General features: G+C 47.9%; 1 protein-coding gene across 1 annotated transcript in view; it reads left to right on the top strand.

Annotated features, from left to right (window-relative positions):
- Positions 1–22,829, top strand: part of STAB2 (stabilin 2) — a 1,783,079-nt gene that overhangs the window by 1,464,175 nt on the left and 296,075 nt on the right. Inside the window, exon 56 of the mRNA XM_069629923.1 lies at positions 19,736–19,885. Coding sequence (XP_069486024.1) covers positions 19,736–19,885 — 150 coding nt within the window. The remainder of the gene's footprint in view (positions 1–19,735; positions 19,886–22,829) is intronic.

Genomic DNA, 22,829 nt, shown 5'->3' with positions numbered 1-22,829 from the left:
GGGTATATTCATTGCGGGAATGGTAAGGGGGTAGAAAAGACTACCTCTCCCCCAACAATCCCTCCTTTCGTTACTCCTAAAGTAACAAATACCCTCCCCCAGTGCGTCTACATTCTTCAGCCCTTTTTACTGCTTCATCCCAGGCAGGGGTACCTTTTATGGGCATCCAGGCTCTGAACACGCTCCTCAGACTTTCTCCAGGAGTGCATGTCATGTAAATACAACCCCCATCCCCATCCAGGGCGACCCACACTTTTTTTATGATTTTCCAAATCTTGGGGCTGTTTGATGGTAGTGTGGTACAGATTGTCTACTACATCCTCTGTATTATATATTGCCACCATTCGGTATTTTTGCTCGTCACTCTCACCAGTTTGCACTTGTGCTTCCCTAGTATCATGAGGCACCTTATTATTGCTATTTTTATTGCCAATAGTCACCATCATCATCACACTACTTGGAACCGCGTTTGCATAACATCGAAGACCTAACTGACATACCCAGAAGGTCACCAGGAGGAAGACAATGATGAGGACCAGCATTTTCATTGCACTCCTGAGCCATGAAGGTACCCAGTCGAACGCTGTGCTGAGCCAATCACTTGGCTGGACACCGCCTTCTTTTCTCATTCTCACTCCAAGTTCATGTACTGCTGCAATTACGTGTGAGTGGGTTCCGTTATCAGCATCCGAAGAATGTATAAATGTGCACCATGAACTGATTTTTCAGCAAATACTGCCCTCCATAGCTGTGAGGCGGTCGAGCACATTGCGGTTTAGCATTGTCATTAGTCTCAGTGCTCTTACTTCCACCTTGATGACATTGAACCCCTCCTCAGTGTCGTTTGCAAGTGTGTATTCATCAGGGATCTGTGCCAGGAATTTGGAAGAGTCTTTAGAGAGGTAGTTGGGTGCTCTCTTTCTACGTCACACTTGATCTTGTAGCTTGTCTTCAGATAGTATGTCAAAGATGGGGGGAGCTTCATTTGTTGGTCGGGTGGCAGTTGCTGCCTGTTGGGCATCATTTCCCCCTGGACATGCTTTTCCGGGATCACCAGCAGTGCAGAGTACAGCGTTGCCAGAGCACAGTAGCCCCTCCGTGATGATGAGAGGTGCAAGTATGCCTGTTTGCCACACACCCAGTAATGGTCCATTAACGCAGCAGTTCTTTTTCGCATGTCAGGGATGGCGAAGGTTCTGTTCCAGCGGGTGTTTGAACCCATGGGTACTTTTCCTTCTCCGTGAAAGCACGATTCATATTTTTCTTCATGTTGGATCTTGATTAGTTTTCGAGTGCTGTGACCCATGTCAGCTTTGTGACCTGTTGGGTCCATGTCTGGGCACATGTGTCTTCCATCCATTGCAGTCTTTCATCCGATAGGCCACGCAGTGCTTCTGCTTTACACATAATTGTTGCATCTTGCCATTTGTTTTCAGTGAACATTGTCCCTTTTATTGCTAGAAATGGTTCCTTAAAACATGTTCCATCTTCAGGTTTCTTCTTGCATATTTTCTCATCTGGAGGGAGCAGTTGCAGTTTCACTGTGTGTGCCTGGACGGTGCTCTTGATTCTACATAGTGCGAGGTGGATGAGACACTGGGCTTCTACTAAGGGGGTTTCTTGAGGAACTAAAACCTTAGGTGATCCTGACGCATGAGGTATCAGTGAACACACATAGCAGCTACCATTTGTGGCCTGCGTCCCAGTGGCTCTCATGTCTGAGTACCATTTGTTAGACTGGTCCGGATGGTGGAGGTCTTCTACCTTCTCCAACCCCAATCCATGATACGCATCATACTTATACTGTTGCACTTGCCTTTTCCTTCTATTGGACAGACGAGATTGGTGTTTAGCTAATGACCTTTTGGACCGCCTATCTGTGGTACCTGAGGGTTTGTGTACTTTCATAGTGTGCAGGTGATAAATCGGAAAAATGCCAGTATCCATATTTACATAAGAGTCAGTATTAAGCTGCCAATATTGGAAATTCGGGAGGGCACTTGGCGTAACAGTGGGAAACATGGTATACATTTTATCAATACTTGAAGTAGGTTTCTCGGTTGGTTGTGAAGCAATTTGTGGTATTGTAAACATGGTTGGGGTTGAAGACCCCTCGCTCTTTGTGTGGTGAGTGTGGATTTGGACCTCTCAAGTATGGCAAACAGGGAGTGTTCAACATATAATGTGATGGAGCATCCCATTACAATTGTACAGCTCTTTTCTAAAGCAAAGGCAGCGGCTGCGAGAACCTGTTCGCAAGCAAAGTGCCCTTGCATTACTGGATCAAGTCTGCCGCTGTAGTAGGCTAATGGTTTATGGCCCAGGGATGTTTTTTGTGTCAACACTGCTGTCATTAGCGTTCCATTTCAGTGTGAGAACTGGTAAAATTCCTGTTCATAATCAGGTGTGCCTAGAACTGGGGCTGTACTTATTAGTTATTTCAGTGTTTCGAAGGCAGTATGCACTTCATGTGTCCATGTGATGGGTGTCTTGTCTTTCTGTGCTTCTTTTAGCCCTTGTAATAGGAGTCGTGTGTAGAAGGCATGGCCTCATTACGACCCAGGCGGTAAGTTACCGCCTGGGTCGTACCTTTACCACCATGGCGTAAACTATGTTTACGCCATGGTGGTTGGCGGACTTACCGCCCCATTCTGAGGTTGGCGGGGCGGTAAGTCCCCAATCCCCATTTACCCTTCCCCATTCCCATTTTTGCCCCATAGGGCATAATGGGAGTGGGGAAGGCGTTAATTACGCCACCGTAAATTACGGTGGCGTAATTAACAACATGGTCCCTTAGCGCCATGGATTTTAACACCTGCTAAAAGCAGGTGTTAAATCCGCCATGGCGCTAAGGGACCTCGGAATCAGGCGGTAAGGGTCGGCGCTGTTTACGCCGCCGTAAACCCCTTACCGCCTGGGTCCTAATGAGGCCCATAGTCTAGTATCCATGCCCTGCAGTAATTGCAGATGCAGAGAATCTTCTGCGTGCCCTTAACAATATGTGGTCTGGCTGAGGCACGCACTGTTGCCGCTCTGTCAGGTATTATTCTCTTGCCATCTTTTGAAATCAATTGGCCCAAGTACTGGACCTCAGTCAGACAATACTGCAATTTGTTCTTGTCTACCTTGTACCCCTTCTGGGCCGGCAGTTTGAGTAAAGTGACAGCTTTCTTTTACCTCACTACATACTAAGAGGTCATCAACATATTGAATGATGGTGCTTTGAACATCAATATTGCCTAGGTCTTCGTGCAATATTCTGTTGAAAATACTTGGGCTGTCACAGTATCCCTGGGGCAATCGTCAGTGTTCATATCTCCTCCCCCCTAGAGTGAACTCTGTGAGAAATTGTGATTCTAGGTCTAGGGGCACTGAGAAAAAGGGGTTCTTTAGGTCCACCATGGTAAAGTGAGAGGCCTCCTTCAGGACGCTACACAAAATGGATGCCGGATTTGGGACCAGAGGAAACTCTTTCTGGACAATATCGTTGAGTGGGCAGAGGTCTTGGATCATATGCCACTACCCCCCTTTTGCTTTCTTGATGGGGTACACTGCAGTGTTACATGGTGAATTTGAGGGGGCAATTATACTCTGTTGCAGTAGTGCATGTATCGTTTCTTTTATTCCTTCCTCTACCTCCCTAGACAAGGGATACTGTCTCACTCTAGGCAGGACAGAACCTTGTTTAAGTTTTATATTCACTGGGGTCACTTCTCTTAAGAGCCCCACAACATGGGGGCTCGTGGTCGACAAATATGGCGGTACTTGTTTCAAATCTGCGTCACACAAAGATGGTGGTGCACTGACAACGGCCATGTGGGGGTTTGTCACACGTCTGTATTGTACCATTATATCGCAGGGCATGCACATTTCTAGTATGATCTCCCCATCAGTGTCGGTGTCAGTGAACAGCTCCTTGTCAGTTAATTCTTGCGAGGGTACATTTGGGTCAATACACAAAGCTGTACGCTATTCACAGCTGTGAGTGCCCAGGCCTATTGCTACAATACGTTTTGCTGACACTTGGTACCATCTTGGGGGTGGCTACTGGGCAAACCACAAAATCAGAGGGCACTCTCCATTCCTTTTGTGTTAATTCTGGCACTGCTCTTGCAAACACTTGTATTCCATAGATGAACATGTCTGCATTTGTGGGCACCCCCCGGACCTTAACTTCGTTTGTTATGGTGTGTATTAGCAGCATTGCTCGGAGCGTGCACATGACCAAAGTCGAGCCTGATGGCTAAAGTAACCAGTACTTTGGGATGGTCTGCTACATTCATGTCCAAGGTTAAGTACAAACATTGTGGCATTCTGGACAAGTCACCCAAGAGTGAGACGCTTCTGTCCTTCAATGTGGCGATTGATGCACCCGTACTGGAGGCATAGGAGACGCCTGCCTCTGTTCCGGCTGTGTACAGAGACATGGAAAAGAAACACTGTCCTGCTCTGTCAGACCTGGCCTTTCTCTCCTCCCACACTTCACCAGAGAGCTTGGTGGTCCACATCGGTACGGCTACCCTGAAGACATTTACCTTTCCGTCCTTTCTACCGGCTAGAGAGAGTAAGAGGTTTGACGCATGGAGCAAAAAGGTTTTTTATGTTGGCCAGTCTGGCACTGTGGGCTGTGAATGCCTCTTGCGCCATGGCGAGGTTCTCCTTTGGCCTTTGGAAGGTAGTGGCCAATGCAGCTGAGCACATCCCAGAGGTTGAAATGAGGGATGTTTCCAATTCCTGGCCTCTGATGGCAAGGAGGCGGCACGCCGTATGCTGTAATCAGGGCTGATAATGGCAAACTGTGTGGGTAGGGCCATGGCCCCCGGCACAGTGGTCAGGCGTCACTCCTGACTGAAGATGTCAGGGTTGCGGCCAACGACCAAGCCATACAGTTGAACATGTCCTTCTATGGCAACAGCCTTTTTAGAGCTATGGCTGATGACATCCTCCAGCAGATCCAGTCGTCTAAACCAACAGCTGCGCAACAGCCCTCCACACAGCCGTCGTTTTGGGGCAAGTTTTGGGGCAAGGGTTTTTACCTATTCACTGCCTCTGCCCAGAGAGGCTGTGGCCAATCTGAGCCCGGGAATAGGCAGATGCTTCCCGAGAGGTAGAGGAAGAGGTGCCCAGAGGGGTGGTATTGCTTCAGCTTTAGTCCCCACTGTACTCCAGGGCATCAAACCTCAATGACTTGTTTTACCACGTGTCTCCAGTGGGAGGGAGCTCTTACAGGTCATGCGACAGGGTTATTACGTCCCATTTCTCTAGCGCCCCCAGACCACAGCCTCTGGCCATTGTCTCTGGACCACATCCTCTTGGAGGATGTTCGTCATCGTCTACTGAAAAGCGGGATTTAACTGGTTTCTGCACACAGAACAAGGAAGGGGGTGGTACACCACCTATTTTCTGGTGCCAAAGAAAGACAGAGGCATGCGCCCCATTGTGGATCTGCGGTTGCTGAACTTGTTCTTACACAAGGACAAGTTCAAGATGGTTACTTTAGCCAGATTCTGCAAGCCTTACAGGACTGGTTGGTTTCCCTGGACCTTCAGGATGGCTACTTCCATGTGCTGATTTATCAAAAGCACAGGAAATACCTGAGGTTCGTAGTGGTTCAACTACATTACCAGTTCAAATACCTGCTGTTCGGTCTTTCCTCAGCTCCCAGGGTTTTCACTAGCCTCTGGCAGTGATTGCGACTCGCCTCAGGAGGGAATGCATTAATGTCTTTCCCTACTTCGATGGCTGGCTTGTCTGAGCTCGCTTACAGGTTCTGGTGTCAGAGTACATGCTCCCTACATGCACTCTTTTCCACAGTTTGGGCTTTTCAGTGAACTTAAAAAAGTCTCAGGTTTCTAATGGATTGCGTCCTCCTACAGATTTCTCATCTTAGATATTTATTCTCCTGCTTTGCAGCTCTCAGAAACCTTTTCCCAATAGGGGTTGTCATGTGCAGTGGCATTGATGGCCTTTGAGTTGTCGTCTTTGTGAAAGGACATGACGTTCATGCAGGTACAAATAGTGTGCTCTGCGCCCCATGACCTCATGTATTTTTTTCTGCATGACCAGCACGCTACTCGAGAACTACACTTTAGTGAATCCTCTGATGCAGTTATTTTCTTCAAAACTACTATCGAATGTTAGTAGATTTTGTCAACATGGATACTTCGAAACCCTCCGGTTACAAAAGGTGTTGTGATTGGCATGCAAAAATGTCACTCAACGATCCTCACAGGGTTGTCTGTGGTGCCTCGGTACCGATCACATTGTGGCAGATTGCGGCTCATGTCAGGTTATGACACCAAAAGCCTTAAAGGAGAGAGGCACTGAATTGGCCCTAAGTCATTCATCTTCAAAGTCTCCAAGTACGACACCATCGAAGATCTGACTCAACAAAAAGAACTTCGCGAACAATAAATCACATTGAGAAGAAAAAACAGTCGAAAAAACAGCATAAAAGATTGCACTCGAGGAGCGACTCCTGTCCTTCTTCTTCTTCGTCCTCCTCAAAGAAGAAGGAAGCATTCGTCAACGGACTCATAGTGAGAGAAACAAGTGCGGTCCCAGTCTAACAGTGGTGTTGGCCCTGAGCCCAGCCCAACCGCTGCAGTCTCACAACCTCACTGATGTCCTGGAGAAGAGACCCCAGTCTGGAAGGGTGTAACCCTTCAATGCAGCTATATCAGATCCCATTGGGATGTTATGGCAGTGCCATGCTCCAGCCAGCCATTGACGACCAGGCTGGGCAGAAATTTCAAGGGATCCTCCCTTCCTGTCACCTCAGTCTACAGAAGAGGGTCTGGTGGTCCAAACCACCTCAGTTAACTCACGACCTGCTATGTCTACCTCCAACTTGCCAATGGACACAGATCCAAAAAGACGGACTCTTTGGCCAGTATGCCAGTTGTGTACTAGCATGTGCTTTGGAAGACAATGGCTGACGTGTCAGACCATCCCCCAACAGGGGAGGTGAGAGACAGCTTCTAATGGATTCTTTCATCCCACTGATTCCACATCTATGATATCCCTGTCCCAGCGCAGCTGTTCCCTGGAATCATTTACACCACTGGACACATCAGTCTTTGTTTCAACAAAGTTGTCTGCGCCAAATCCTGATACAATTGAATTTCTGCTCCATTGGCCTTAATAGGATTTGGTTTTCTTGCTGCCTGCAGAATTGCCTCTTTTTGTCCATATCTCTGTATTGCCACAACCAATTCTCGAGGTCTCGCTCCGGGATCCTTGCGTTTCTGGCCAACCCTGTGCATTCAATCGAACAGAACTTCTTCCCCTGTGTCTAAATCTAAAAGGTCGGCAAATACTTCCTCTTAAATCCCGATCCTCAATTGTTTCTGGGAGGGCATAGACCCTAATATTAGATCTCCTTGATCGATTTTCAATATCCTCCATTTCAATTTCCATATTATGGGTCGCGGCTGCCAACTGGTTAGTCAAAATTTCCATTTTGCGTGTGTCCTCTGCAAGATCTTGTATCGCAGTTTAATTGGTTTCAACTCTCTCAGCCATGTCTTTAATGTCACCTTTCACCTCCTGTAAGGATTGTGCAAGTTCTGCTTTTATAAGAGTTAGTTGCGTATGAAGCGTTTGTCATCTGCTCTTTAAAGTCCTTAAAGCATTGTTGTATCACTTCCTTAGGGGACTCCTGATCCGGCATCTTTGACGGTGAGGCCGTTCTGGTGTCTTGATGTGGTGTTAGCCGTTCATCCGTTGTTATCTCCTCCCCTTCTTTGCGCCATAGCTTCGGGAGCACACCTTCCTGTGGTTTTTTCTTTGACATTTTGGGAGTGGGCACCGCCTCTGTGAGGTCATTAGGCCTATTTCTGGACATATGTGGAGCAGATCATCTGCAGTTCAATTGCTAACTCGCAATTCCCCCCTCTGTATTTTGGAGATTATTGTCTCAATTATTTTTCCCACAAGTTTCATGGGAATGAGCTGTTTCTCCCTCAGTCCCCCATGTGTTGCACCGCTGATCACAGGCAGCGCCATCGTTGTTCTCACCAGAATAAGGTTAATGTACCTAAACTACAATAGGGAGTCCCATCCACCTCAACACTCGACCGCTACCCTTGCAATCCGGCGTTCACTGGCTGTCTCTCTGAAATGGGGCATACCTCACGTCTTGCTTTCTTCTTGAGGCTCCCAGCTGTTCCGCATCTGAATCTGTTAAGTGCCGATGGTTCTTTGGGGTGCGGTACCTGTCTCAACGCCCAACTCCTCTCTGACACCGGATTCCGTGTGGAAAATGCCACGCCCCAGAAAACGCCTCGAACTGATCGCAGTCCGATTCAGTGAAAATCCACCAGCATCAATTTTGAAAACTGATCTTACCACCTTCCAGGGTTCCTGGTCATCTCTCTTAGATAATTTTAGTTTATGGGTAGATCTATTTGACCTATAACCGGAGGCAGCAGGAAGGAGCCCTCTCCTCACGGTGCTGATGTCTCGGCTGCCATCTTGGAATCCCCTTGTTAATGTTTTAATGGCTGGTTAGCTTTCTTCTGTGGTTTTTCTTCTGCAGCGTTCAATCGCAAGGGGACAAAATTACCAGAACTGATTTGTGGTGTGTAGTGATATGGTATATATACGACGCCTGATGTCACATCCAGAGTCGACGATCGAGAGCCCGAGAAGATGGATCGACGATCAACAACCGAGTCGAGGTCCACTATGCCCCCTGGCAAAACGTTTTCCGAGCAGAGAAGCTGGAGATGAACATCTATCATGATGAGTAATCTGCGGGAGAAGAATCCATAGAAGGAACATTACGGTAAGGTAATTTCTCCATTTTAGGATTCAAATATTTGTTCCCGCAATAATCACATAGATCCAGGCTGACGAAAGTCTTGAAAAATTGCAAGCCTCCAAGCCGTCTGCTAAATCATTAGGGGCAGCAATGAGCCAACCTCAGCAACGCCAGCCAACTTCTGATAGTTGGAGAGGTCCCTCCTTTTACTTTTACTCCTCAATTGTAAGGTTCAGAGGCCAGATTGCCCAGTGAGGCCAAAGAAGACTTCCTTGTGGAGCATGATGTTGCATAGGTAGAGCTATCCAACCAGTCTCTGGTCTTTACCTTCCGCTGCAACCACTACATTAAAAACTGCTTTGAGTCCTTTACCCACAAGTCTGTAGTGGGAGGTAGATAATGTTATCATCTGAAAGAATGATGAAGCATTACTTTGGATGCTTGGGCACAGCAGACAATAGCCCAGGGGTACTGCCTTCCATTCTTGAAAAGACATCCAGATTGCCCCCAGAGCAAACAATCTTTTTGGGAACCAGATCCGCACCTTTTGCAGGAGATTCTCTCCCTGCTAGAGAAAGGTGCCAGGCAAAGGGTGTGTGTAACGGAGCAATGCTGCGGATGGCACTTCACCTGTTTACCGGTTCCCAAAGAAGACTGAGGACTGCGACCATCTTGGACCAGAGATGTTTGAACAACTTCCTCAGGAAAGACAGATTTAAGATGGCCACTCTTTCAGCGAAAATGTCAATCTACCAACCAAAACACACTCTGCGGTCTGCAAATCAAAATCTGCTCATGATTCCCGCATCTAAGTTTCTTCGCCATGGTAAAAGATGCTTTTCCATCTTTGGTCCGCGAGCCAGGAACTCCCTATGAGTCAATCTTTGTGAGATCACCTCTCTAACATTGTTCAGGAAAAAATGTAAAACCTATATTTTTCAATAATTATTTACTTATTCACTATTCAGCTCAGCTTTTTGTTCTTACCATCTGCGCCCAGATGTAGTCTCCGCCCGGTTCTTTGGATATGCGTGTTATAAATTAATAATAACAATAACCTACGAATATCTTTCCTTCAGTTCCATTCGTAGTTCCAGCCTGGGACCTTAATTTAGTTTGAATTTCAATCTTTCTTTTTCATGCAAGCCTCCCTTCACCATTTTCTCCAAGGAGGAGGTTGTTCTGAGGGTACGCGCTTCCTTTCTCCATAAGTTGGTGTCTGAATTTCACCTATATCCGAAAATAGTTTACAGGCTTTTTACCTACTTCCTCATCATTCCAAGGATGAAGAGAGGTTACACCGACTAGATCCTAGGGGACCGTTAAGCTTTTACATAAGCAGACTAGCTAACGTCAGACAAGACAACCAACTTTTTGTTGGTTACACTGTACATGAATTCAGGCAAGCTCTGACTAAGCAGACTTTGTCACAGTGGATCATTTTGTGTATCACAGAATGCTATTCCTTGGCTGGTAAGGATGTTCTGGATAATCTAAGAGCGCATTCTACCAGGGGGGTGGCAACCACTTCAGCCCTACAGAGAGGTGTACTGGTGCAGGATATTTGTAATGCCATAATCTGGTCTTCATTACACACCTTTTCAAAGCACTACTGTCTGGATTCCTTGTCGAGTCAGAACACAAAATTAGGAAAAGCTATTCTTCACAGCATAAACCAATAACAAACTTCTTTGGTCCCTCCTCCCTTTACGAACTGCCATGGGAGTCTATCAAAGATGAGGAGTCTGTGGGTGGACACAATCCATGAGAAGAACACATTATTTACCCCTGGTAATGTTCTCTCTACTGGCTGTTCCTCACACAGATTCCTCATCACCCTGCCAGCCTGCCCCTCTGACTGTATGTGAATTTTGCTGTGTTAGACCTTTCTCTCTTTCAACTTCTAGCGGTTTTTTGAATCCTCAATTCGAATGTGCAAGAAGGGGGGAGGGGCTTGAACTGAGGCAACGGCGCAGTGCGTTCTATTGATACCTGCATCGATTTCACGTCCAAGTGCGTGGATGGAAGCCACGGAGGGACCTCGACGCGACGCACTTCGCTGTCGAAAGGTTGCCGAAGGTGAAGCAGGATATTGGTATATGAAAGATGAGGAATCCGTGGGAACATCCAGTAGAAAGAACATTACCAGAAGTAAATTATTTGTTCATCTATTGAATCACACCCTCTCCATTGGGTTTGCATTGGGCACAGAGCCCTGCTTACCATAGCCCTATCCAGGCTGGCCCAGGTTGGAAACCTGACTTAAGTCCCTTACATGACCATATGTTTTGCTCTTCACCCTGCCTTCTTTGTCCTGGATTTCCTAGATGGGTGGCCTCTCGTAGGCTACTCGCCTGTGACCCGTGGAAACCTTTGTAGGTGACTTAAGAGACTTCCAGAGACTGTATGCTATCTAGAGATGGACTTCCTAGCTGGGTGGCCTCTCCTAAACTACTTCCCTGTGACTCTTGGAAACCTTTGTAGGTGACCTAAGAGACTTCCAGAAACTGGGCCTCATCAAGAGTTGGGCTGTAGCCCTTACATAGGGCAGTAACAGTATTACCACTGCATTTAAGGGCTGGCAATATCATGAGTTGAGCGCTAAATGTGCTGTTTTACCTCCAGATTTTGTCGGGAGGTGAAAATCCCATTTAGCGCCCTGTTTTCGGCACAATTACTGCCGGCTGTATTAGCGTGCAGTATTTGCGCCAGAACTGATACATTGGGTCCAATGAACCCAATGTGGAATGGGGTTTTACCGTAACTTTCCAACCCGTGATCCGGCGCTAACAGTGACGGACCGGTTGGCGCGAACACAATTACAGTTGTGCAGTATTACAGCCGGGATACCGACCAACTCGTGGTGAGGCCCATTGTATGCTACATGGTCTTCCTAGCTGGGTGGCCTCTCCTATGCTGCTCACCTGTGATTCTCAGAAACCTTTGTAGGTTACCCAGGAGAGTTCCAGAGACTCTATGCTATCTGAGGATGAAATTCCTAGTCGAGTGGCCTCGTCTAGGCCAATCACCAGTGACTCTAAGAAAACCTTTGTAGGTGATCTATGGGACTTCCAGAGACTGTATGTAATCTGGGGATGGACTTCCTAGCCTGGTGGCCTCTCCTAGGCTACTCACCTGTGGTTCTCAGAAACCTTTCAGAGACTGTATGCTCTCTAGGGATAGACTTCCAAGCTGGGTGGCCTCTCCTAGGCTATTCACCTGTGACTCTCATAAACCTTTGTAGGTGACCCAAGAGACTTCCAGAGACTGTATGCTATCTGGGGATGGACTTCTTAGCTGGGTGGCCTCTCCTGTGTTACCCACTTGTGACTCCCGGAAACCTTTGTAGGTGACCCAAGATACTTTCAGAGACTGTATGCTATCTGGGGATGGACTTCTTAGCCTGGTGGCCTCTCCTAGGCTACTTACCTGTGACTCTCAGAAACCTTCCAGAGACTGTATGCTATCTAGGGATGGACTTCCCAACTGGGTGGCCTTTCCTAGGCTACTCACATGTGACTCTCTGAAACCTTTGTAGGTGAACCAAGAGACTTTTAGAGACGGTATGCTATCTGGGGATGGACTTCCTAGTTGGGTGGCCTCGCCTGGGCCAATTTCCAGTGACACTCAGAAACCTTTGTAGGTGACCTATGTGACTTCCAGAGACAGTATGCTATCTGAGGATGGACTTCCTAGCAGGGTGGCCTCTCCTGTGTTACTCACTTGTGACTCTCAGAAAACTTTGTAAGTGACCCAAGAGACTTCCAGAGACTGTATGCTATCTGGAGATGGACTTCCTAGTTGGGTGGCCTCTCCTAGGCCACTCACCAGTGACTCTCAGAAACCTTCCAGAGACCGCATGATATCTAGGGATGGACTTCCTAGCTGGGTGGCCTCTCCAAGGCTGCTCACCTGTGATTCTCAGAAACCTTTGTAGGTTACCCAGGATAGTTCCAGAGACTGTATGTTATCTGGGGACGGACTTCCTAGCTGTGGGGCCACTCCTATGTTACTCACCTGGAACTCTCAGAAACCTTTGTAGGTGGCCCAAGAGACTTCCAGAGACTGTATGATATCTGAGGATGGAATTCCTAGTTGGGTGGCCTCGTCTAGGCCAATCACCAGTGACTCTAAGAAAACCTTTGTAGGTGACCTATGTGACTTCCAGAGACTGTATGCTATCTGGGGATGGACTTCCTCGGCTGGTGGCCTCTCCTAGGCTACTCACCTGTGACTCTCATAAACCTTTGTAGGTGACCCAAGAGACTTCCAGAGACTGTATGCTATCTGGGGATGGACTTCCTCGCTGGGTGGCCTCTCCTGTGTTACTCACTTGTGACTCCCGGAAACCTTTGTAGGTGACCCAAGATACTTTCAGAGACTGTATGCTATTTGGGGATGGACTTCCTAGTTGGGTGGCCTCTCCTAGGCCACTCACCAGTGACTCTCGGAAACCTTTGTAAGCGACCTAAGAGACTTCCAGAGACTGTTTGCTATCTGGGGATGGACTTCTTAGCCTGGTGGCCTCTCCTAGGCTACTTACCTGTGACTCTCAGAAACCTTCCAGAGACGGTATGCTATTTAGGGTTGGACTTCCCAGCTGGGTGGCCTTTCCTAGGCTACTCACATGTGACTCTCTGAAACCTTTGTAGGTGAACCAAGAGACTTCTAGAGACGTTATGCTATCTTGGGATGGACTTCCTATATGGGTAGCCTCTCCTAGGCTACTCACCTGTGGTTCTCAGAAACCTTCAAGAGACTGGCCCTCATTCCGAGTATGGAGGTAGTCATGGCGCTATTTGCTCCATGACTACCTCCCATACCGGGTCCGACCTGGTTCAATGGGGATTTACCGGTCCATTCCAACCATGGAGGACCGGTAAGTCCCCATTGAAAAAACCATTCCCCATTCCCATTTGAGCCCCCATAGGGCTCAATGGGAATGGGGAAGTAGCTAATAACCGTACCACAATTTGCGGTACCGTTATTAGCTCTCTGGTCCTTTAGCGGCTCCCGCTAAGGGCGCCTGGTAAAACCAAGCGCCAATAGCGGGACCTGCTAAGGGACCTCGGAATAGGGCGCAAAGGGATTACCGGCACTGATGTCCTTAACGTTGCCCGGTATCCCTTTGCGCCCACCTCTGAATGTGGCCCACTGTGTGCTATCTGGGGATGGACTTCCTAGCCTGGTGGCCTCTCGTAGGCTACTCACCTGTGACTCTCAGAAACCTTCCAGAGACTGTAGGCTATCTAGGTATGGATTTCCTGGCTGGGTGGCCTCTCAAAGGCTACTCACCTGTGACTCTCATAAACGTTTGTAGGTGACCCCAGAAACTTCCAGATACTGTATGCTATCTGGGGATGGACTTCCTAGTTGGGTGGCCTCTCCTAAGCCACTCACCAGCGACTCTCGGAAACCTTTGTAGGTGACCCAAGATACTTTCAGAGACTGTTTGCTATCTGGGGATGGACTTCCTAGCCTGGTGGCCTCTCCTAGGCTACTTACCTGTGACTCTCAGAAACCTTCCAGAGACGGTATGCTATTTAGGGTTGGACTTCCCAGCTGGGTGGCCTTTCCTAGACTACTCACATGTGACTCTCTGAAACCTTTGTAGGTGAACCAAGAGACTTCTAGAGACCTTATGCTATCTGTGGATGGACTTCCTATATGGGTAGCCTCTCCTAGGCTACTCACCTGTGGTTCTCAGAAACCTTCAAGAGACTGGCCCTCATTCCGAGTATGGAGGTAGTCATGGCGCTATTTGCTCCATGACTACCTCCCATACCGGGTCCAACCTGGTTCAATGGGGACTTACCAGTCCATTCCAACCATGGAGGACCGGTAAGTCCCCATTGAAAAAACCATTCCCCATTCCCATTTGAGCCCCCATTGGGCTCAATGGGAATGGGGAAGTAGCTAATAACCGTACCACAATTAGCGGTACCGTTATTAGCTCTCTGGTCCTTTAGCGGCTCCCGCTAAGGGCGCCTGGTAAAACCAAACACCAATAGCGGGACCTGCTAAGGGACCTCGGAATAGGGCGCAAAGGGATTACCGGCACTGATGTCCTTAACGTTGCCCGGTATCCCTTTGCGACCACCTCTGAATGTGGCCCACTGTGTGCTATCTGGGGATGGACTTCCTAGCCTGGTGGCCTCTCCTAGGCTACTCACCTGTGACTCTCAGAAACCTTCCAGAGACTGTAGGCTATCTAGGTACGGATTTCCTGGCTGGGTGGCCTCTCAAAGGCTATTCACCTGTGACTCTCATAAACGTTTGTAGGTGACCCCAGAAACTTCCAGATACTGTATGCTATCTGGGGATGGACTTCCTAGTTGGGTGGCCTCTCCTAGGCCACTCACCAACGACTCTCGGAAACCTTTGTAGGTGACCCAAGATACTTTCAGAGACTGTTTGCTATCTGGGGATGGACTTCCTAGCCTGGTGGCCTCTCCTAGGCTGCTTACCTGTGACTCTCAGAAACCTTCCAGAGACTTTATGTTATCTAGGGATGGACTTCCCAGCTGGATGGCCTTTCCTAGACTACTCACATGTGACTCTCTGAAACCTTTGAAGGTGACCCAAGAGACCTCTAAAGATGGTATGCTATCTGGGGATGGACTTCCTCGATGGATAGCCTCTCCTAGGCTACTCACCTGTGGTTCTCAGAAACCTTCCAGAGACTGTATGCTATCTAGTGATCGACTACCTAGCTGGGTGGCCTCTCTTAGGCCACTCACCTGTGACTCTCAAAAACCTTTCTAGGTGATCCAAGAGTCTTCCAGACTCTGTATGCTATCTGCAGATGGACTTCCTAGTTGGGTGGCCTCTCCTAGGCCACTCATCCGTGACTCTCAGAAACCTTCCAGAGACTGTATGCTCTCTAGGGATGGACTTCCCAGCTGGGTGGCCTCTCCTAGGCTATTCACCTGTGACTCTCAGAAACCTTTGTCGGTGACCCAAGAGACTTCCACAGACTGTATGCTATCTGGGGATGGACTTCCTAGTTGGGTGGCCTCTCGAAGGCTGCTCACCTGTGATTCTCAGAAACCTTTGTAGGTTACCCAGGATAGTTCCAGAGACTGTATGCTATCTGAAGATGGAATTCCTAGTTGGGTGGCCTCGTCTAGGCCAATCACCAGTGACTCTAAGAAAACCTTTGTAGGTGACCTATGTGACTTCCAGAGACTGTATGCTATCTGGGGATGGACTTCCTCGGCTGGTGGCTTCTCCTAGGCTACTCACCTGTGACTCTCATAAACCTTTGTAGGTGACCCAAGAGACTTCCAGAGACTGTATGCTATCTGGGGATGGACTTCCTCGCTGGGTGGCCTCTCCTGTGTTACTCACTTGTGACTCCCGGAAACCTTTGTAGGTGACCCAAGATACTTTCAGAGACTATGCTATTTGGGGATGGACTTCCTAGTTGGGTGGCCTCTCCTAGGCCACTAACCAGTGACTCTCGGAAACCTTGTAAGCGACCTAAGAGACTTCCAGAGACTGTTTGCTATCTGGGGATGGACTTCTTAGCCTGGTGGCCTCTCCTAGGCTACTTACCTGTGACTCTCAGAAACCTTCCAGAGACGGTATGCTATTTAGGGTTGGACTTCCCAGCTGGGTGGCCTTTCCTAGGCTACTCACATGTGACTCTCTGAAACCTTTGTAGGTGAACCAAGAGACTTCTAGAGACGTTATGCTATCTTGGGATGGACTTCCTATATGGGTAGCCTCTCCTAGGCTACTCACCTGTGGTTCTCAGAAACCTTCAAGAGACTGGCCCTCATTCCGAGTATGGAGGTAGTCATGGCGCTATTTGCTCCATGACTACCTCCCATATCGGGTCCGACCTGGTTCAATGGGGACTTACCGGTCCATTCCAACCATGGAGGACCGGTAAGTCCCCATTGAAAAAAACATTCCCCATTCCCATTTGAGCCCCCATAGGGCTCAATGGGAATGGGGAAGTAGCTAATAACCGTACCACAATTTGCGGTACCGTTATTAGCTCTCTGGTCCTTTAGCGGCTCCCGCTAAGGGCGCCTGGTTAAACAAAGCGCCAATAGCGGGACCTGCTAAGGGACCTCGGAATAGGGCGCAAAGGGATTACCGGCACTGATGTCCTTAACGTTGCCCGGTATCCCTTTGCGCCCACCTCTGAATGTGGCCCACTGTGTGCTATCTGGGGATGGACTTCCTAGCCTGGTGGCCTCTCCTAGGCTACTCACCTGTGACTCTCAGAAACCTTCCAGAGACTGTAGGCTATCTAGGTATGGATTTCCTGGCTGGGTGGCCTCTCAAAGGCTACTCACCTGTGACTCTCATAAACGTTTGTAGGTGACCCCAGAAACTTCCAGATACTGTATGCTATCTGGGGATGGACTTCCTAGTTGGGTGGCCTCTCCTAGGTCACTCACCAGTGACTCGGAAACCTTTGTAAGTGACCTAAGAGACTTCCAGAGACTATATGCTATCTGGGGATGGACTTCCTAGTTGGGTGGCCTCTCCTTGGCTACTCACCTGTGACTCTTAGAAACCTTCCAGAGACTGTATGCTCTCTAGGGATGGACTTCCCAGCTGGGTGGCCTCTCCTAGGCTATTCACCTGTGACTCTCAGAAACCTTTGTAGGTGACCCAAGAGACTTCCACAGACTGTATGCTATCTGGGGATGGAATTCCTAGTGGGTGGCCTCTCCTAGGCCACTCACCTGTGACTCTCAGAAACCTTCCAGAGACAGTATGCTATCTGCGGATTGACTTCCTAGCTGGGGGTCTCTCCTAGGCCTCTGACTTGTAACTCTCAGAAGCCTTTTTAGGTTATGTTATGTTATTCTGACGTGTACCGTGCACCGCTGCCATTTCTTATTGTCTCCAGGTGCTCAGGCCGATATGAAAAGGAAGGGGGCTGGGCTGGTAAGTTAGTAAGTAGGGTTGAGAGGGACAAATGCAAGAGAGCTTTGATGTGCTATTGGTAGGTCCAGTTCGGAAAAACCGGCCACTGTGTGTTGGCATGGTTTTTGTGGATTGTCATTGTGTGATGCTTTGTGTGTGGTTGTATGTGGGGGTTTCATGTGCGTTTTGTGGAGAATTGGTAGAGTGCCTACAGTTTGGGTGTTTTGCGGTGAAGGTCTGGGTTGTGTGGTGGCTTTGCAGAGTGGTAGAGAGCTATTAGCAAGGTTAGTAGGGGGTTGTCTGGATTGTTCTTGCATTGGGTTAACTCTTCATCTTATTTTGTTCCTTTTCGCTTTAGGTGACCCAAGATACATCCTGAGACTGTATGCTAGCTAAGCATGGAATTCTGAAGCTAGGTGGCCTCTCTCAGGCCACTCACCTGTGACTCTCAGAAACCTTTCTAGGTGACCCAGGAGACTTCCTGAGACTGCATGCTATCTAGGGATCGACTTCCTAGCTGGGTGGCCTCTCTCAGGCCACTCACCTGTGACTCTCAGAAACCTTTCTAGGTGACCCAGAAGGCTTCCTGAGACTGCATGCTATCTAGGGATCGACTACCTAGCTGGGTGGCCTCTCTCAGGCCACTCACCTGTGACTCTCAGAAACCTTTCTAGGTGACCCAGGAGACTTCCTGAGACTGTATGCTAGCTAAGCATGGAATTCTGAAGCTAGGTGTCCTCTCTCAGGCCACTCACCTGTGACTCTCAGAAACCTTTCTAGGTGACCCAGGAGACTTCCTGAGACTGCATGCTATCTAGGGATCGACTACCTAGCTGGGTGGCCTCTCTCAGGCCACTCACCTGTGACTCTCAGAAACCTTTCTAGGTGACCCAGAAGGCTTCCTGAGACTGCATGCTATCTAGGGATCGACTACCTAGCTGGGTGGCCTCTCTCAGGCCACTCACCTGTGACTCTCAGAAATCTTTCTAGGTGACCCAGGAGACTTCCTGAGACTGCATGCTATCTAGGGATCGACTACCTAGCTGGGTGGCCTCTCTCAGGCCACTCACGTGTGACTCTCAGAAACCTTTCTAGGTGACCCAGGAGACTTCCTGAGACTGCATGCTATCTAGGGATCGACTACCTAGCTGTATGCTAGCTAAGCATGGAATTCTGAAGCTAGGTGTATGGTGTTGTGTGCCTTATGTGGAAGGCATAGTGTTTGATTTGTTTTTTGATACCAATGTACTGTGTACCTCATAGTGGGATACCCAACTGTGGGTTATATTTATGTGCACTGATATATTTGACCTACTTTTCAATAGTTAAAATATGCCTTGCTGTAGTTCTTTAATAAATTAGAAGTATGTTTGTACTTTCCTGTGTGGGTCTTTTTATTTAGTATTTCTCTAAAGGGTTTACTGTACCACACAACAGTGCCACCTCCCTCTTTAGTTTGGCCTCTGTGCTCGGCCTATGATGCCATAAGCGAATGGTGGAGCTTGACTGCAGTTGTGAAAACCTCGGGTTTTCGAGAGTGGATAAGGCCATTTGGAACGGTATGCTTATGGTGGTCTATGGGGCCCGTGCCTGCTTCTGCAGAGTGTCTCTAGCTAGTACCTGAAAGGGCCTGCCCCAACGGCAACAATGGATGTCCATTTGATTACAGTGCACAATGCATGATGCACACCTAACCTCCTTATAACAGGTTTCTGCAAACCGCTGCAGCAACCTTCTAGACTGTCTGGAATGTTCCGCTGATAAGGACCTTACCGAGTATGATTCATGGGAAATAGCTGCCATATAAGCAACATATAAAATGTAGCACATTGTGTCATACGGTACATTCCCTTGCTGATATGTACTATCTTGCACAGGAGTGGTGAAAGTGCTATCAAAACCCCAAATTAGTAAATGCCATTTGTGCAAGATCTGTGAATAGACTGAGGGATTCTTTTCAAATCGTTGTTAGTCAGCAACACGCAGAAAATATATAATACACATGTAAAGCAATAATTGGAAATTACATTATCATCACCAATTCATTCTCATTACTTTGCTGAATGTACTTTTATTTTGCAGCTTGCCCTGGAGGGTCAGAATCTCCATGCAATAACCATGGCATTTGTGATGACGGATTGGCAGGAAACGGAGAATGCCAATGTCAGGCCGGCTTCAACGGGACTGCGTGTGAGCTGTGTCTACCAGGGAAATACGGGCCTGACTGTCAAAGTAGGTTCTTAAGATAAAAGTTAAAAAAGAAACAAGGGTGTACAAATTCATTTTTCTTTAAAGTGCTGAACTTGTTAGAGGTTTTGTGGGGGACCGGGTTTACCTCACAGTGGTACACAAACAGGCAAAGAAAGGACATACCAAACAAGCAGATAAAGACACAAAGAGTAGAGACAGCAACCTTATTTATAAAAGTGATGTCACATATGGCCTTAAAAATACCCAAACTTCAAAGATAGATTCAAGGGTTTTTTGTATGACTATTGTAAGCACTTAGATGAATTGATGGCAGCAGGCGGAACTGTGGCACACTAAAGGCTGTCCCTTCCTCATCTCCCATGGCTGTCCACGCACCATAGCCGAGGCATCCCTTACAGCAGATAGTACACTACAGATAGGTAAAGGTCTACTATACCTTACCCTTTTCTATCTCTCTCCCTCTGTGGTTCTTCTCAGAGATATCCCATGATGACCAGCCCTGGGATACGTTTTTAGTGGATTTTGTAATGATCATATACCCTCCTAGTTGCCAGTTCCGCTGCCTAATATTTCTTCTCTCTACTTGCTCTCTTCTCTCTCTCCTGCTTAGCTTTCTCTTTCTTATTCCCATCTCTGTGCCTTTGATGGTCAAGCAATATACTAGCTTCTTCTCTCCAGTCTACTCTTTACACTCCTCTTCTCGCTCTCTCCTGTCTACTCTCCTCACCTCTCTCTCCTCTAGTCTCCTTTACCCTATCCTATCCCCTCCTCTCTACTCTCCTTCTCTTCTAATGGATTGTGTCCTTCCACGGATTCCTCAGCTTAGACTTTCTCCAGCTCCCAGAAACTGTTTACCAGCAGGGGGCATCGTGCACACTGGCATCGTTGGCCAGCGAGTCATTGTCGTGGCCGGACGTGATGTTGATGCAGGTACAAATAGCGTGATCGGCACCCAACACGCTATTTGGGAACTCCACCTCAGAGAAATACTCTGACGCAGTTATTTCTTTCAACATTCCTTTGAATTTTAGTACATTCTTTCAATATGCCTACTCTGAAACCCTCCTGTTTCAAAAAGTGACGTAATTGTGGGGCAAAAATGTCATTCGCCGAACCTCACAGATTTTATCTGTGGTGCCTCAGTACTGACCACGTCATGGCGGATTGCGGCTTGTGTCAGGTTATGAAACCTAAAGTCTTAAAGGAGAGAGACTCTAAATTGGCCCTCGGTTGCTCATCTTCTAAATCGCCAATTACGACACCTTTGAAGATCTGACCCGACATAAATGGCTCAGCAGCCAGTAAATCACCTGAAAAGGAGGAAAAACGGTAAAAAAAACACAGTCAAAGATCTCAATCAAAGAGCGACCACCGTCATTCTTCTTCTTTCTTGTTGAAGACGAAGAGAAGCAGGAAGCATTCGTCAACAGACTCATCCCCATAGAGACAGGTACGTTTCCCATCTAAATCCTCTTCAGCAAAGAAGTGGGAAGAGTTTTTTTTATCAAAACTAGGCAGGTCTTCAAGAAAGCAGGTTTTGACCGTTCTCTCTTCCTGCTGGTGCCTGTTCTCTCTTCCTGCTGGTGCCCGTTCTCTCTTCCTGCTGGAAGAAGACCATCAAGCCCACCGCGCCCTACAAGGGTGGCAGGGACTCAGCTCACCAACCACCTAAGAGCATTAGACAGGTGAAATCCTCGATTGGAAGACTCTCAATGCCACCAATGTCATCAGCGGTTGATGCCTTCTTCGATGTTCTGCTAGCTCCATCAGCGGCGTCGACATAAAAAAAGAATACATTGAAGACAGTTGAAGATCCTCGAGTAAATTTACTCCAAAATCTACAGGGGATTTTATGTCCTCTTTTCAGGACATTTTTGATGAGGACGACGACCCGGTTTCCCTTTGGGTTTGAACCCATGGGCCTTCCCCGACATCCTGAACAGTTTCAGGATGAGGAAAAGAGTCTGTCTGATTTAGCCTTAGCCCTGCAGGACGCAAGGGGCTTGCACCCCTCTCCTGAGGCGGAATTCACACAGGGAGATCCTAGAGACTTTACTAATGTGGTGTATAGGAGAATGATGGCTAAGGTAAATGCCTTCATTTGGAGACCCTAACCTGGTGACATAATGGAATGTGACCTGACTGACATTCTAGACAAGGGCTCAGCCATTGAACCCGTCCTTCCATTACATAATGACATCAAAACTCCCCTCATGGAGCTATGGAAGACTCCCTGCTTGGGGCCAGGAGTCCACACTGATTTTACCAAGAAGTACAGACCAGCCTTATCTGATCCAGAATTCCTAATCAGACATCGAGCACATGAAGTACAGGCTGCGACTGTGGGTAACAAGGCTAGCCTTTCCATCTGTACCACCTGACAGGCGTGACAAGCGTTATGATGCTTTAGCAAAAAAGGCCTTTGCCTCTGGCAGTATGGCACTTAAAGCAGTTAATGCTTCATGTTCTCTGTCTAAGTATATACACACCCTATTTTATTTATGTATTTATTGTATTTGTTTGTAAGGTGCCGAAAACCTGCAGGCATCGGGGTGCTGTGACATTCACACCCAAGAACAACCATCAAAGACAGGACAATGGGGCGGCAGAAAATGTGGGAGAAGTCACTCGAAGAGATGTGTTTCCAGGGTTTTTCTGAAAACTGTCAAGGCTGCCTCAGATCTCAGTGTAGAGGTAAGGGAGTTCCAGAAGATTGCTGCTCTGACTGGGAAGGACCTTCCCTGTCCATTGGTGCGCTTATACTCAGGGCAGATCATCTGCCTTTTATTAGAGGAACTAAGGGTTCTGGTCGGGCAGTACTCTGGAATAGACATTTTTAAGTAGGTAGCTGCTTGTCCTAAGATACACCTATGCACCCAGGTTCCCATCGTGTACAAGATCCTTTCCTTGATAGGGAGCCAATGAAGACTTTGTCGATGCTCTGAGATGTGTGCACGCTTAGAGA

Source organism: Ambystoma mexicanum, chromosome 12 (assembly GCF_040938575.1).
Source record: "Ambystoma mexicanum isolate Mex_15411 chromosome 12, UKY_AmexF1_1, whole genome shotgun sequence".
Lineage (NCBI taxonomy): Eukaryota > Metazoa > Chordata > Amphibia > Caudata > Ambystomatidae > Ambystoma > Ambystoma mexicanum.
This window is presented reverse-complemented; position numbering and strand designations above follow the sequence as displayed.